Here is a 17,514-nt window from a genome sequence, read left to right as displayed (position 1 = left end):
AAACCCCAGGTCAATTTTATTAAAGAAAAATGTTTAATTAAATAAAATAACATTTGTTTTCTAATATTTATTTTTATTAAATATTATTTATGGTCAAAAGTTATAAAATATACAATATATGTACCAAATTTTCTAATTAGTTAAAATTACATTACTTTAATGCACCATGGAATGGGATGGAGATAATATAAATGCTTCATTTAGATCATATACATGGTATGACAATATCTGGTTTCTTAAGTACATAAAATCACTATACTTTTTTATGCATAAAGTATCCCTTTGATTAATAGAATCAACTAATTGGTTAAATAGTTAAGTGGCATAATCAAAATATTATTGAAAATCAAGATTATTAGTTTAAATAACTCCACCATTAAGTTAGTGTGTAGTGTAGTTTAGTTTATCATAATATCAACTATAGAAAATTCTCACTCTGTTTTTTATATGTCGCTATAACAGAACACAGAATAGGCCTGTTGTTAGATAAAATTGATAGTTCTCAAAATAGGTACACCTTAAAGTTTATATAAAACCTTTAAAATTATAATATCAGCACTCATACAATATTAATATTAAAGTGTTAGAAATTATACAAAATTTGATTAAAATAAAAACATTTTTTTTCTAATTATGTCACTTTTCTATTATATGATTAAGGCTAACCTATAACATTTTATATATTTCATGATATATTTAGTCCTACTCTAATTTGTGTAAATATTTGAGCATAATTAATAAATGTATTATTTATATAAGTCGAAATGTTCCTTCTGTTTTAGTTGGTTGTTTCTGCTTGTGACATATAATAATAGATCTTCTGATGTAACGATACCAAGAGGGCTTTCAACATTAATTAAAGAATCTGCAAATAAGAAAATAATTTTGTAAATATTAAGCAACATTATTTATCTTTTTTTATCGAAAAGTGTCGAGCGGAAACGATATGCATTGGCATCAGCCAGTCAATACATAATGGAAGAGATAGAGATGCATAGTGGAAATTCAATTTTCCTTTACTATAAAACTCTTGAACAGGACATAAAATGATCATTCATCAAAATAAATAATATTGTTTTCAAACTATATCAGCTTCACGCTGTACCCGCACACAGCTGGGTAGACAGAGAGAACCCAGTGTTAAGACACTCCGTTTCCCACTTTCTGCCAAATTCTGATGAAGACTGCGTGTTGAGTGGCAGAACTCAACGCCGCGATTTGCCTCGACACCAGAGCGAAGAAATGGAAATATAAACATAAATAATTAACACTGAGTTTCCTCTGCCTACCCTGCTGTGTGCGGGATACAGCGTGAAGCTGATTTTTATAAATATAATTTATCCTTTTTAATTTCATAAATGTAATTTTATTAAATAAGAATTAATAAGAATTACTTACCACTCCTCACGATGACGACATATGGTGAAATATCGAGGGAACGAGACAATGCTCCTAAGGTAGGTTTGCTTGACATATCCAATTTACAAAACTTCTTCACAATATAATTTTTAAGTTCCTCATCGACAGTGCTGGACAAATTGGCCAATCTTTTTCTTGTATTATCAGATGTGAATATTCCTACTATTGATCTGAAATTAAAATATATTTTTATAAATATTTTACGAGTGTTAGTATATGGCGAAACTTAACACCGCGCTTTGTCTTGTTACCAGAGTAAGGAAATAAGCAGTACTGCGACTGACAGTTCAGACAAAGTGGTGCTGCACCACGACGGCTTTAAAACTAAAAAGTTGCGTATATTTGCTGTCAACAGGGGCAATTTAGATAATAAAATTTAAAAAAATGCTATATATAAGTTTCACTATTATACTTGCATTTCATTCTAAATATGGAATTTGTGGTCAACTCACTAAATTTTCGCCCTCGGTAGCCCTCATTGCATTAATTAAAAATATAATAATTATATATGTATACAGAAATAAAAGAAGAAGTAAAAAAAACATTAGTTAGTAATTTTTGAAAGTGACTCAAATGATGGCTAGAATAGAGAAATATTTTTCTTAAAGTCTCGTCGATATGTAGAACATTGTACGATATTTTTAGTATAAAATATTTTATTAAAAGAAACTAGATAAATTAATTGGGATCATAGAAAATTTTGAAAATAATGAAGAAAACATGTTGTCGATTAATAATTGTCAAAAATTGTCATTTTTACATATTAAAAACGTTTAAAAATTTATCCTAAACATAATATGTATGAGAAAAATGAGGGTAACACAATATGGTAGTGGGTTTGATCTCAGTTGGGGGGAGAGAATTAATTTAATTTCTCCGCTCTACGAAATAAAGTTCGATGTGTAAATCGAGTTATATATTTTGAGCGTCAAATAGATCTACTACGATGTGTTTCAGAATTGACACTTCATTACTAGCTTATCCACATACATACAAAAATAATTGAAATTAGTAATAAGTAATTGTGTGTAAAATATTTTTATAATGAATAATTTATAACCAAAACCGTATACTGGTTATGGTTATTTTGTTTTCCTCCTCGAATGTGTACAATATAATATATAGTATTATTGGTTTTGTATATAAAGTAATAAATAAATACCCTTTTTCATCTACAATGTTGATGAGTCGCGCTTTGCTCGAGCGCAGTGCGGAGACGGCTTCTAATGTGGAACTGTTCTCAGATAAACTTAGTGTTTTCTGAATGAGATGTTCGTGTTCGATGAGGGATTTGTTCCACCACCTGTATATAAAATATTTTTTAAAATACATTTATAATATAAATTCAAAGTTGTAACGTAGTGATTTCAGGGATCGCAAGCGTGCCACTGTAAGCGCAACGGTAGTGGGTTCGTTTTTTTTTTTCATTTTTACGCTCTGGCAAAACCCGGCGTTGAGTTTCTTCACTCAACACTTAACGCCTCAAGACTTCGACGTAAACGGAAACGGAGTGTCATAAGACTAGATTCTCAAGTTCCCTTTGCTTACCCTGAGTGAAGGCAGTAGAAAAATGTGAATATTCAAATATGTATTTTATAATATGTAAAAAAAAGTTATAAAATTAGTGTGTAACGAAACGGAACAAACATTTTTTATCACATATTGATTGTCGAATATGGTGAAGATTAAGAAACTATGTCAAAAGGTCTGATGACGTATTCTGACGTCAAGTGGAATGTTGATAAAACGAATTTGCGTTGATTTATTGTAAATAAATTATATTCTACAATATGAAATGTTTTTATCTCTAAGTGAAAGGTTAAATACGCATTTTTGCAAATGTCCGCTATAAATTAAATATTTTGATAATATATATATATATATATATATATATATATATATATATATATATATATATATATATATTACTTAATTAATGCTGCTAATTACATATAATATGAGGAAGTTAATAGTTAATTGCATCGAATATTGTTTTAGTATTGATTTAGTTTAGAAAAATGATATCTTCATACATGTTACAAAAGGTATAAAATATATTAGGTACTACAAATTTAGGTATTACAAAAGATATTAAATATATTAGGTATAAAATATATAGGTAATCTATATTTCTTGGGTAATATATTTTTTTCTATATCTTGCTTCTGCCACTCAACACGAATTATCTCCAGTATTCGGCGAAAAATAGGAAACGGGTGTATAGGATGCGTAGGAATTGTGTGATTATCTTAAAACTAGGTTCCATCTGGTACCCTGCATGGACGGGGAGTTAAAAAAAAAACTACTAAAGACAGACAAAGTCAGTTAACTCCATACATCTTGCTTACGTATTGCGTATACATATTTGTGTATATTATTGTATAATGATATTAATACAATAATATACATAAATTATCTAGTAACAACAGGTTGTTGGTTAGATCTATAAAATTTGTTTTGTAACTATGAGAAAACAACTACATAATAAAATGTCTGACAAGGTCAAACTATGATTTAATGTCAGTAAAGCGTTACTATCAAGACTATACAATTGATCTCAGATATTGTTTTAAAATCAATACAGAGAATTTCATTAGCACACAATCAACAAGGCTTCTTGATACAATATATAAATTACTTATTACTTTTATTTTACTGGATAGATAGAAAGCTAATCCTAAAATATTCCGTAATTATCTTTGAGTCTGTATTAAAATAATTAATTTCCTCGAGTTCCAGAGCGGCGACATGAAAATATTAAATATTTGCATTCCTCCGAGCGAGAATCGAACTCACAACCGTCGCGTTTATAGATAATGGATTAACTATATATTTTCTTCATTTATATATCTAAAAGTAATTAACAAAATAACTTACCACAAGTGTTCATGTTTCGGGTAAGGTATAAAGTTTTTAGTTTCCATCCATTGATCGGATATGAACTTAGTCATATAATTGCGGATGCTGTCTGGCAGTAGCACGACGCACTTCTGTCCAGCTTTTAAGCTCTTCGCTGCATGAACAGCTCCCATCATCGCGGCGCCACTGCTGCCACCTAAAAACAATTTATATTTTTAATGATTAGCCGTCTACGTCATGTATCGGCGTTGAGTTCCACAACTCCACAATAAGTGTCTTAATGGGAATCATAAGTCTAGATTTGTATTTTCACTCTGCGTACCCTGCTATGTCCAGGACGCAATGTGAAGCTTTTGAATCGATCGATTAACGATGTGAGGGTTTGTTTTGGGTTCGATCCTCACTCGAGGACTGACTGACTGGACCTCTGATAACAAAGTTTAGAGAAAAAAATTGTAAGATATTCCGATAGTTATCTAATTGTTTTTTTATTAATTTCTCTTGTTATATGAGGTTAACAGATGTTTAAGATAAGTTTAATTTAAGCCAGAGAGGTATACTTATAATATAATACTAGAATGATTCTAGATACAAGAATGAATAATTCACTACATTAATTAAGTTAAAATTAATTAGAACGTGAGCAGTATATTTGTTATCGACAATCTATATAATGTAATTCGATATTCTATACCTACAATACCACGGCAATGTATAGAATACGTAAAATAAGGTACTAACTATTACCTATCTTAAGGTAATATTACCTAGGTAAAGTATATAATGGACTATAATACTTATAATATTTCATACAGTGCTTATAGGGCGTTCCCTAGGTATTCTATCCAATGCCGAGGTATTGTATAGAATACAGAAATTATAAAGACTGCCAGTAACATATATAAACTAGTGCCTATATATTATATGCCTTGTCATAGTTACTAGTTCTAGTTAACTTCACGTTTATATCGGTTTTTATAGTCTTTTGTAATTATGTTTAATTAACTTTAAAGGTATTTTCCTTGCTTTATAAGGGGGCAGAGGTATTCTAGTGAGTAATAGAATACAAAATAATATATAACGTTGTTGTCTATTTTATATTTCTTTTTTAAACAGCCTGTATTGAGATCAATAACCCTTTTAACTTATTTAATGATTAAACTTATTTTTTATATAAACATTCCGGATAAATTTTCGATTTACAACATGTATAAACTAATAAGAATTTCTTCGTATATATTTCTGTATATGTCAAAAAATTTACAACAAAAAGAAATAATTACATCGTCGTATGACTTACCACATAATAAACCCTCTTCTTTTATGAGACGTCTCGCCATTTGAAACGAAGTCTTGTCGCTTGTCTTCACCCATTTGTCAATTACCTTTCGGTCGAGTGTGCGAGGCAAAAAATCGTAGCCAATACCTTCAATCTAAGACAAAGTAAGAAAATAGCTTAAGAAACAACATGAGAATAAGAAAACATCTTAAAAAGAATTAATAAGAAAATAACGTAAGACTGAAATAACTTGAGTTATTGGTGTGACTGTAACGCGTCTGTTGTAGGTTCGATCCCCACGCGTTTCGATTCGCTCTGGCACCAAGGCATAAGCCCGGTGTTGAAAAATCCGTCGGAAAGTGGGAAACGTAGTGTCTTAACACTAAGTTCGCTCTGTTAAAGTATATTGAAAGTATTTTCTCGTTATCTTAGAAAAGGAGGTTATTAATTCGACTGTATTTTTTTTTCTATATAATAGTCCTGTAATCAGTAAAATTTATTTTGTCTAAAGTAATGACACAATCAACGCGAAATTAATAGTAACATGATATCAAGGAAACAAGTTCATGGCTATAAAAATAAAATTTATCTTAATAGTTTCTTGAAACGTACGGCGTGATATTAATACATTTTTAGCAACCAGTACCTAGTGTCAACTGTGATACTCCGTTGCCAATTTGCCTATATTTGACACAGATGGATTGTGTTAAACGGCGGAACTCAACACCGCGAAATAAAAATTAAAATATGCGGCACGCCGTGGCGCAGTAAACTATATGTTATAACTAACATGTGGAAACTATGCATTCGATTCCAGCTCGAGGAATTGTAATTTAATATTTTCATTCTCTCGCTCTGGGGACGAGGCAAATTGGGGCGTTGGGTTTCGTCACTCAACACGCAATGTCTCCATAATTAGGCGGAAAATGGGGAATGGGAGTATCTTAAAAGATAGAGTTCTCTCTGTATACAGCGTAAAGCTCAAACTAATCCCTGAATATAGATCGTCAGACGCTGGCTCTAAGTAAATGTAAATTTCAGTATATAAAACAAAAGACGTTTGTCAGTAGCATTATGACACGTCAATTAACAATTAACAGATTGATTTAATAACGGGTAGATATATATACCTAATTGATGAATCTGATGATAAATAACTGCATTAAAAATATATGAAATATGCACGTAGGTACTAGTAAAAAAAAGATTTCATCACTTATTGTTTTAAAAAGTAAAATATATCCCTATTGAAGGTAAGTATGTTTTGTTTTATAATTATTATAAGTTAATAAAAACTCAATCTACCGTTTTACAAAGATTTTCTGCATCAAAAACCTTACGTTTTTTTATAAAAATAAACACACATTAACATTAACAATAGAAGGCCAAGCCTTGTTTAATGACGTAGCTATTATCGTTGCAGTTTATTTAACACCTCGACGACGATATTTTTATCATTGATTATATAATAATTATGACGTCAGAAATGTAAATCTAATTTAATCACCAAAAACCGATTCTCGCAAGATATCAATTTAGTATTTAGCATTTATTTGTATTTTGCATTAACAACTAGAGCCAGTTAGTTTTATCGGGCAGATCTGGTTTTATATTACCATTTCCTACGTATATGCAAATACAAATTATACTTGTTAATATTGGCACTTGCCTAGTATTTAATTTAAAGCAGTATGTAGTTGTCTAGATTTATTCAGTTCATTCAATATTTTTACACACTTTATCAGACATATTGATGATGGATACTTCACCTATTTTAGGAATTAAATTGAATGGCATTAAAACAGCATCAGAATACTCTTTAACAGTTGTGTAATTATTATCGTATTTGTTTTTTTTTCTACTTTTAATCAAATATAATATTTTAATTTTAAAAAAATATATCTGGTTTTTCCGTTCACTATGCATATAAAAATTATTAGCCCGCTTGAAATACTAGATTATTTATTTACTAATATTTATTTTTTATGCAGCAGACTCATAGCGACTTGTTAGTTTATAGCAATTTTATCTCATAAAATATTTTACATCGGTCTTGTTGACATGTTATGGATGAATCGATTTAAAATAAAATAAACACTAAATGTTAAGGAAAGTTTATGAAAATATAATAGTGAAAACTGCATTTAAATCAGTTAAGCCGTTTCTGGGATTAGCGAACACAAACTCAAAGACAAAAATGAATAAAAAAATCATGTTATTGATTACATTGACTAATGCCATAAAAAATATTTTTTTCATGTCTCTTACGTTAGTTACATTTTTACTATATGTACCCAGAGATTTAAACGCATATCAATGTTTTATTTATTATATTTATTATTTTCCGCATCCGCTCTCAGGAACTACTCCATGCGTTCTCATATAACATGAAGGTCGTTATTAACTAGCAGAATGATTGCATTTATAGAAACAACAGATATAACATAAAATAAAAAAAAAACAAACAAAATACAGTGGACGTGGCGAGATAGTAAGAAAATAGCTTAAGAACTAAAAATAAATAAAAGTAAATCACTTACTTCATACATAACAACATCAGTTACATTGAGCTCCTCTGGAACCGCCAATATGGAACCGTACGGATCGACTCCCACGACTATGCACTTGGGGCACCTCTCCTTTATCTTGTGTCCGATGCCAGACACGGTGCCGCAGGTGCCCGCGCCTATCACCACCATGTCGACGTCGTCGTCGAGGGACCAAAGTATCTCTTCAGCGGTGCCGTCGTAATGTGCGAGAGGATTGCACGGGTTATTGTACTGTCATTTAAATATTAAATAATATTTATTTTCGCTGAATTTTCCAGACATTATGTGTGGAATGGCGGAACTCAACGCCGCTCGACCAGTGGGGGAAATGAAAATATTAAATAATTAATTCTCCGGACTTTCAACTGTCTCAATTACTGTTATATAACTGTACAAGAAATAAATATATTTTTTTCATAATATATTTTTTTATACTCATCCATACGATTTTTTTAAGTTTAAAAATATTGTTTGTGCAATAAATTGCTCCTAATGTTAATTATCTATGTAAGTCAATTTATCCACTTATTCAGATCATGTACAGAGGCTGTAGTGGGGCTGTAGTGTACCTGACAGTAAATGATAATAAATAATAAACGGTTAAAAGTTTAGTCCCCCACTTGAGTTTAAGATGAAGTACAGCATCAGGTTCCACCACTGTCTTTACTTCGGAAGTAGAGAATGGAGTGACATAAGACACCCATATATAACAATAAACAGTAGGTACACAAGAAAAAATATTCATTAATATTCAAATTGTTGTATATTTTTGTTTTGAAAGAATGTAGACTTGTAAACAGGAAAGCTATATGCCACTGTTTGGATATGTGTTTGCTGTTTATTAAGAAAGATATTTAAATTCAAAACATTTACATTTCAATGTGCAAAGGAAACTATATTTAGATGTATAACAATTTGTGCTATTCTAGTTATGAATTTAGGTATTGATTGTAATCAATATTTGGAAGGAAATTATTATCTTGTATTTAAAATAATATATATATTAAGAATAACACATAATAACACTTTTAACGTGTTTTGTGGAAAAAAAACAATAAATAAATCACAATAAGTAATGTTATATCTTAACAGTAATTTTAACTATGAGAAAAAAAATTAGGTAATAAGATAACTTAAAAGCTTGGTATATTATCAACAAATACTGTAAAGATCACCTGGTCCAATAATACACCATTAGGAATTTCTTTGACTAGGCGATTGGCGACTCCAAGGTTACTTTCAGGTGAATGTGACGGAACTTCTGTCGGTGTTCTCACAATTTCTGCACCCAAAGCTTTTAGAGTATTTACTTTTTCATCTGACATTTTCTCTGGTAGCACTATTATGCATCTATATCCTACAAGAAAAAAAAATTTGCTTCATGCTATCCTTTTTACTTGTACAGCAGAGTAGGCAACAGGTACCGAGTATTAAGACAAGACTATTTGTCACTTTCAATTTAATTTTCAAGACATTACATGTTGGAAACTGGGACATGATACTGCTTTATTTGTTGTGGTTGAAAAAAAAATTCCATCAAGTAGGAATTGAATCTGTAACTATTGTATTTATATTGCGTCACAACGGCCACATTATAATATTATATTAAAAATTAACATACCCCGAACAGCTGCAGCAAGTGCCAAGCCAATTCCAGTATTTCCAGAAGTTGGTTCTATTATAACAGATATGCCTTGTTTTAAAATTCCCTTTTCTTCAGCATCTAATACCATTCTGTAGGCAATGCGGTCTTTAACAGAACCTCCTGGGTTCAAAAATTCACATTTGGCATCTTAAAGCAGATTAGAACTATTCAGTAAATTTTTACTTTTAGTAATTTTTTACATTCTAAGGTAAATAAAATGATATTTCAATATATTGTTAATAAATTATAAATGGGATACTTACAAACATCACACTCTAAGCCCTCTTGTTTTGGTATTTTCGAAAGTTTTACCAACGGTGTATTACCAATAACTTTTAGTATATTTTCATTAACTTTTTGATTCCTATCTCTGAAACATTTTGTTACTTTATATTTTTTCAAAAACATTCTTTTGAAAAAAAAATAACATTTTATTTTTACTTCTATATTATTATATAGAAGTAAAAAAATCTAAATTTAAAGTTACTTACAACGCTCTAACAATGTGAGGCAATTCTTTGAGATTTGGGAACGTCGACGAAGTACCATTCTCCATTTTTAATAACGTTAGTAAAATTTTATTTATGTAAGAAAAATATTAAAAAATCTGAAAAAGATAAGTTTTTAAATATAATAAGAAACTTGATCTATTAAACTGTTTTAGGGTTGACCGTTATGAAGCAGGGTCTACAATGAAATGCATTTTATAATAAGTTTATTAAAGTTAAGTAGCTTCGATTCGTAAATAAGCGAATCACGAACTTATTAACTCACACGTCAATTCTCACGCGGTAATTGTATAACACTGAAGTTAACTGAATTCTCTAAGTGTAACACAATTACATTAAAAAAACACTCTTATCTCAGAACGTTTTGATAACTAAAGCAGTGTAAGTGCCGTATATAATATATAATAATATAACAAAGACGGACATAAAAAACTTTTTAAGGTAAACAAGCACATGCGGCGGCGTGAAGCATTTGACAGCAACTTGAATATGAAACTCGAAACCTGTCAATGAGTTAACTGTCAGAAACAAAAATACACAGAACAGAACAGAACAGACATACTCGTATCTTTTATTAAATAATTAAGTACCACAAATATAAAATTGAATAAGAATGAAAGCTCTTTATATTTAAAGAAATGTATATTCAGTAATATACAGTATTTAATAATTAATTATTATTACAGGGTTATTGAATTTATTATACAAAATATTTTCAATACTTACAATTCGTAAAGTTTTAATTTATTTACATACAGTGGGTAAAAAAAGTATTTGCACACCCTAATTTTTTGATGTTACATCTACAAAAAAACAGAATGCTTTTAGATAATTATTGTATTTAATAGCTTAATCTATATATATCTCGAATTGGTTAATAAAATTTCTCAGAAAATAGAAATTAGAAAATGAGACGGTATAAACACATATTTTAAAGTCAAATAAGTATTTGCACACCAACCAGCTTGTACGTATTTGGTAAAAAAAGCAATAATGAGTGAAAGAAAAGACACTTAATATTTTATGTGCATTCTATTAGCATCAATGATGGCTTGCAATCTCATTGGCATCGATTCCAATAAATTGGACGTTGTTTAAATCGAGTTTTTAGCCCATTTCTCCATCAAAGCTACGCTTTACGTAATTTTTATTTAAAAATTTCATTTTCCTCAAATATTAATCCAGAAGATGCCATGAATTTTCAATTGGGTGGGTGTCTGGCGTTTGTGGCGGAGTTTTCAGCATTCTACGGCCATTGTACAACACACATTCCTTACGATTTCATAGCTGTATACTTAGGATCATTGTCCTACTGAAAGTAGTATGTCTCACATACGCCTAATTTTGATGCGCTGCAAGATAAAATTACTCGCTACACTTTAACGTAATCTACTGTTTTCATTATTCCTTCGATAAAAGCCAAGTTTCCCACACCATTTGCTGTCATGCAGCCTCAAACCATCACATGACCACCGCCGCGTTTGACTGTACTATGCACATGTTTCGCCTGCAGTTCAGTATTTGGCTTGGGCCACACAAATCTTTGTCTGCCCGATCCAAAAAGATAAAGTTTGCTTTCGTCGGAAAAAAATAAAATTATTCCAAAATTCTAAACGCGTATTCACGTATTCTTTCGCGAAAGTTAGTCTTTTTGCTATATTGGCCTCACTTATAAAAGAATTTTTCCTCGCTGCTCTGCTGCGAATACCACCATTACCCAGTACGTTTCTTAGAGTTTGGCCACAGACAACCTTACCTGAACGTGACGCGATGTCATTTGCTAAGCTTTGATCGCTTGTAAATGTTTATTTTGTACCGATTTTAAAATTTGTCGCTTTTCTCTCGCACTGAGCTTCTTCGGAAGAACGGACCTTTCCTTATTTTCAACACTACCCATTTCTTGTGTCGAGTAATTTAACTTTAAATTTGACCCGATTTGGCGATAACTTCAACCTTCATTACGGAGTAAAATAATTTCTTCACGCGTCGATAACGACAGTTTAAATTCTTTTGGGTGTGTTGGCTTCAAGATTTTTTCTGAACACTAAACAAAACTCTCGATATTAGGATACGGTTCCCAATGTTCACATGTATACAAGCGGTGTTCATATTTTACCTAAAGTGACAAAATGTCGCGGGAATAACATTGTATCAAGAGAATGGTTGGTGTGCAAATACTTATTTGACTTTAAAAAAGGTGTTTTTACCATCTCATTTTTTTACTTCTATTTTCTAAAAATTTTTAATAATCGATTACAAATATATATAGATTAGGCTATTAAATACAATAATTTACTAAAATCATTCTGTGTTTTTCTAGGTGTAAATTCAAAAAAATTAGGTGTGCAAATACTTTTTTTAACCCACTGTACAGTGGCGTAGCTAGGGGGGTGCGAGCGGGGCGGTCGCACCGGGCATCAACAGGAAAAGGGCATCAAAGTCGACGATTAGTGTGTTTTTTCTTGGTTTTTTGTTTGTAATGTTATTAGCCGCAAGAATTGGCTTACTTACTTCTAGCTTGAACACAGTTTTATCGGAGCTCTATTGAAATACAAAAATAATAAATGCAGAAAGTACATGTAAATATAACTTTATTGTTTATAATATTTGTCGATATTAGCATATTAGTCATTCATAGTTATCTATATCGTGACACATCCTTCATGGTGGTTAAAAATATAATCAAGGATATCATCTCCTGTTGCCACACTATCCGCTCGAAAATAACCTGAAATATTAATTAAATACTTAAGTATTTAACGTTTTTATAATACCCACAACATAGTTTGCATGAACTATAAAATACAAAGTTCTTAGTCCCCGTAGGAATTTAAATTTTAAAATATTTTCTTAGTAGTCCCTTAGACTCTCTTAAGATCCCAATTGCCGATTTTTTAAATCAGTAGTTTTGTCTTTGCGTGTTTACTTGTCAGTTGTTCAGTAACGGAAGAATTTTATTTTATGCAAATAAGCATATTTTCTGTTGTTTGATTTTTTCTGCTTAGCTTAGAGATATTTTCTACTTTACTAACTTTAATATAACGATTGACTTTAATATAAAAAAATCCCTTCTTTCTTCTGCTTATTAATTATTAATTTAAATATTAATTTATTTTCATTTCTTCAGTGATAAGACAAAAAGCGACGTTTTTCTCCGCTACCCAACACCCAATTGCTCTTAAATATGACGATAAGAGTCGAACGAATAGTAAAATTTAAGAGAATAAAAGAAGTCGAAAGACGTACTTAAATTTCAAAATTTTCTAATTTATATAATTAATAATTACCAGAATCATTACTTCCGATAACAACAAAACGAGTTATATCTAAGATTCTTGATAGAAGACCGATAGTTGGCACTCCTTTCTCTCCGTTTACAGCTAATTTATAACAGTCTCTTATTAAGTGTTCAGCCACCTGATCCTCAAAGTTGAAGCGTTCCGAGTGAGAATTTGGAAGTTTTATGGGATTAGTAGCTTCATGACGAATGCTGTCCTTAGAAATTGCGCCAACAAATAAGCTAAAAATGTCAAGTCAGTTGGAAATCTTGAATTAAGCTTTTATCTATAATAATTGTTATAATGAATTATAACTTTATATATATTAACAAATTTAAATAAAGTTATTTTAGAAAAGAACTACATTTGGATATCTTCAAAATATAAGTGGGTACATTAATTATGAATGCAAATATCTCCCTCACCCTTTGTCGTTCGTAACAATAGCAAAGTTTTTATCCTTCATTTTTTTTATTGCTTGGGTGCAGGTTTCCGCTGTATTTACCACGGGAAACTGACGACTCAATTTTAATTCTGTTATCGGGCTACGCCACCATCTGTAAGATAGGTAATTGGTCTGAATTTTGAGTAAATGTTATCTCATCTTTTATGCATACCATACTTAATAATCTCACTATGAAAAATAATATTAGCTAGATTAAAAAAGATCCTTACAGATTTTATAAATATTATAAACAGTATATGGAGAGAAATTCCTAAAATTAATTCTCGCTGAAGTAGAAAATAAGCAGCACGTTTTTCTGGTTTTACCTTGAACATAGGTTATAGAATATTTAAGTATCAGTAATATCTACCTCATAGACTGCTGAGGAGGGTCCATGAACAAATGTGCTTCCATCCATTGCTCACAAACAAATTTGGTCATGTAATTGCACATTCCATCTGGCAAAATTACAACAACTTTTTGGCCAGCACCTATATTGTTTTTTTTAATTGACTTGATTGCAGCTGCCATGGCTGCTCCACTGCTTCCTCCTAATTATTTTATTTTATTTATAAAATATATTTTAAGTATAGTAACTATGAATGTATGGTTTTGTGAATGGTAGTTTTAATATTTATGTAATTTACACCCAGATATATATTTTATTAGACACAAGGCAGACAACACTTTTATCATCACAATATGCGACTATATAATATATTATTATTTTTAACAAAATAAAACCACTGCATGATTATTGTTGGCGTTGTTCTTCCTAAAAAAAAAATATTTACCGCACAGCAGTCCTTCTTTTTTAATAATTTCTCGTGCCATTAAGAATGCCTCTTTATCCGTAATGACTTCATAACCATCGACTTGAGATTTATCCAAAATGAGAGGTACCGTTGGTCCTCCGATACTATCTACCTATATAAAATGTATATATGTATTAATTTCATCATCATCATCCTATAAACCTTTCCTCGCCTACTGATGGACACAAGCCTCCCTCTCCCTCAAGACTCTCTACGCCTATCGTATCTATACATCCAGAGACTTCCTTGACGTTGACCTTGACCATATGGTCGATCCACCTGACGGAAGGCCTGTCGTCCGGTTCACGGCCGCCACTCGAGAAGCTTTCCGCCCCATCGGCCAATTTAATAAAACTTTATATAACTAATTGTTAATATCTATCGATAAAATTAGTTAATCACATAAATGAAAAATATATATAAATTGTTTATATAGATATTAATATCCATAGCCGTAATAGCTTACTAAATACGAATGACTTTTTCCATTTGTATTGAACATAGTAGATCCATCAGGTTCACTGATGACTATAAGGCATTCAGGACACATTTCCTTTATCCGTTGACCAGCACCGGCAACAGTTGCACCGGTACCAATTCCTAGCACTAGCATGTCTATTGTGCCCAATGCTCTTACAATTTCATCTCCTGTAGTATAATAATGCGTCTGAGGCTTCACACGGTTTTCGATCTAAAATAATGATTTCAATAACTATTATATATAAAAAATATGGTATATTATAAATCTAAAATTTTATTGATTTACCTAATATACAGAAAAAGCAACGTTAATGATAATTTAGATTTGCCTAGGAATATATACAGATATAGATAATTATCCTATTTATAAAACTTGTTTAAATAACAGAATAAATAAATGTAATTAAATAATAATCCAGAAAACGTTTTTACATATTTACATTTATTACAGTACTTACTTCATCCATTATAACCAAATTATCGCGACTTGTCTCCTTTATCTTTCTAGACATTTGTATACAATTTTTAGTTTGTATGACTTCTGCGCCCAATAATTTCATAGTCTTAATTTTCTCTGAACATGTACTTTCTTTCGTTACAATATAGCACTTTCTTTCTAAAATTTTCACATTATTTTGAACTTTTGAGTATGATTTGGATTAAAATATATTATATAAATTAATACAAAGATTCATATTGCTATCATTACTAAAGATCTTTAGAAAAAATTGGTTTACCAAACAATAGGGTACTACTGCACAAAAATAAATTAAACAAATTTATGCATAAAAATACTTCAGAGATTATATTTTAATTAATGTCGGTCCATAAACGAAATGAAGAACCAATGAACGGCGGAAGGCTTCTATGAGTTTACCCTTTAGTGTAGCTTGAAGGGCAAGACTTATCCCGGTATTCCCAGAGGTAGGATCCACAAAACCGGCGTCATCTGTAAGGTATTTTTCACCTTTTGCATCTTCTACCATCGCCAGAGCCACGCGATCTTTTATAGAACCCGTTGGATTCATGAATTCACATTTTGCATCTTAAGTATAAAAAAAGTTATATAAGCATGTACTAATATAAAGATTTAAAAATAATATAATAATACATAATAACACTTACATATTTCACAGGAAAGTCCATAATCATTGGGTATTTTATTGAGCTTGATGAGTGGAGTATTACCAACGAAATCAAGTATACTATAATTTACTCTATTAACGTATCTAAAAGAAATTTTCAATTGAAAATTAATTTTAATTGAAAATTAAGCTTAAAATAGTTACCATTTTTCGAATATTTAAGTTCGATTAGATTTTTGCTGGTCTGCTTAGATAAAACATGATGGCTCCCAACAGCTTACACACAAAAACTCCAACAGAGTTGTATCATAAATGTTAATATAGGGATAACAGAGAGATCCACATAATGTGGGATGATGATAGTTTTTGCCAATATATTGCGTGAATCGGTTAGATACCCATTACACGCAGATATTTAGAGAGTTTTAAATAATATATAACGTGTACCTACAATATATTAAATATTCTGATATAAATATATACTATTAGAATTTTTAAATTTTTTAGCTATGATGGTTTTTTCATCACTGAAGATTGTCTTTTGCTTTTCTGTCGGTTTAATTGCATCAATTGCAAAATAATTATATCTCATTCTAGTTAAAAGGGATTAGCATCCATTTGCAAAGTCTCTTCATTGTAAAATTAAACACTTACGGAGATTTCCAGTGAAGAAAATTCTTTGTAGGCGGGACAAATTTATTCCCTGCATTGAGTATATTTGACGCCATTATAACACGAAAATGTATACTTTTAGAATGAAAATTGAACAAATTCTCTCAATTTATATTTCAATTTGTACGATATGAATTCTATTAAAGGTTTTATATGTCCATCGAAATCATTAATAGAAGCCATCGTGGCGCAGGGACTAAAGGTGTGACTATAACGCGACGGCTGTGGGTTCGATTCCCACTCGGGGGAATTAATTATTATTTATTAATATTTCTTCGTTCTAGCAGATGAAACAGCTGTGGCTAAGCTAAGCTTGAATTTCTGCAAAAGCTCGAGACCTCCAATTTTTATAAGGAACCCTCGGTGGGCGAGCCCGACTCACTTTTGTTCGGTTTTTTCATACAATGAAAAACCTGGAAACATACTTAGTTTTCAAACGAATAAAATATTTAATGTTATAAAAAGTCATTATGAAGCTG

At 30.7% G+C, this 17,514-nt stretch overlaps 2 protein-coding genes across 2 annotated transcripts; both read right to left on the bottom strand.

The window, feature by feature from the left end:
- Window positions 1-52: 52 nt before the first annotated feature.
- LOC146536735 (cystathionine beta-synthase-like) lies at window positions 53-10,740 on the bottom strand. Its single transcript, XM_085189431.1, has 11 exons — window positions 10,526-10,740; window positions 10,243-10,358; window positions 10,015-10,121; window positions 9,728-9,898; window positions 9,282-9,463; window positions 8,098-8,337; window positions 5,579-5,711; window positions 4,297-4,474; window positions 2,582-2,722; window positions 1,399-1,589; window positions 53-865 (listed from the first exon to the last, which is right to left on the bottom strand). The coding sequence occupies exons 2-11, from the start codon at window positions 10,305-10,307 to the stop codon at window positions 747-749; spliced, it is 1,527 nt and encodes a 508-aa protein (XP_085045557.1). The 5' UTR covers window positions 10,308-10,358; window positions 10,526-10,740; the 3' UTR covers window positions 53-746.
- A 2,162-nt stretch (window positions 10,741-12,902) lies between these two features.
- LOC146536734 (cystathionine beta-synthase-like) lies at window positions 12,903-16,705 on the bottom strand. Its single transcript, XM_085189625.1, has 9 exons — window positions 16,404-16,705; window positions 16,156-16,323; window positions 15,737-15,894; window positions 15,265-15,489; window positions 14,778-14,910; window positions 14,354-14,534; window positions 13,964-14,095; window positions 13,548-13,780; window positions 12,903-12,988 (listed from the first exon to the last, which is right to left on the bottom strand). The coding sequence occupies exons 2-9, from the start codon at window positions 16,304-16,306 to the stop codon at window positions 12,903-12,905; spliced, it is 1,299 nt and encodes a 432-aa protein (XP_085045751.1). The 5' UTR covers window positions 16,307-16,323; window positions 16,404-16,705.
- Between the last annotated feature and the right edge of the window lie 809 nt (window positions 16,706-17,514).

Source organism: Heliconius melpomene, chromosome 8 (genome assembly GCF_056956725.1).
Source record: "Heliconius melpomene rosina isolate 202511_hmr_F chromosome 8, ASM5695672v1, whole genome shotgun sequence".
NCBI lineage: Eukaryota > Metazoa > Arthropoda > Insecta > Lepidoptera > Nymphalidae > Heliconius > Heliconius melpomene.
This window is presented reverse-complemented; position numbering and strand designations above follow the sequence as displayed.

Coding starts and splice junctions, on each gene's coding strand:
- LOC146536735 (XM_085189431.1), bottom strand. CDS start 10,307: ATGGAGAATGGTACTTCGTCGACGTTCCCAAATCTCAAAGAATTGCCT. Junction 5,712..8,097: donor CTGATGTTGTTATGTATGAA/GTAAGTGATTTA, acceptor ACTTTGTCTTAG/ATTGAAGGTATTGGCTACGA. Junction 866..1,398: donor TGTCGTCATCGTGAGGAGTG/GTAAGTAATTCT, acceptor TCTTATTTGCAG/ATTCTTTAATTAATGTTGAA.
- LOC146536734 (XM_085189625.1), bottom strand. CDS start 16,306: ATGAATCCAACGGGTTCTATAAAAGATCGCGTGGCTCTGGCGATGGTA. Junction 14,096..14,353: donor CCTCCTCAGCAGTCTATGAG/GTAGATATTACT, acceptor CCTATCTTACAG/ATGGTGGCGTAGCCCGATAA. Junction 12,989..13,547: donor TATCGGAAGTAATGATTCTG/GTAATTATTAAT, acceptor TTAATATTTCAG/GTTATTTTCGAGCGGATAGT.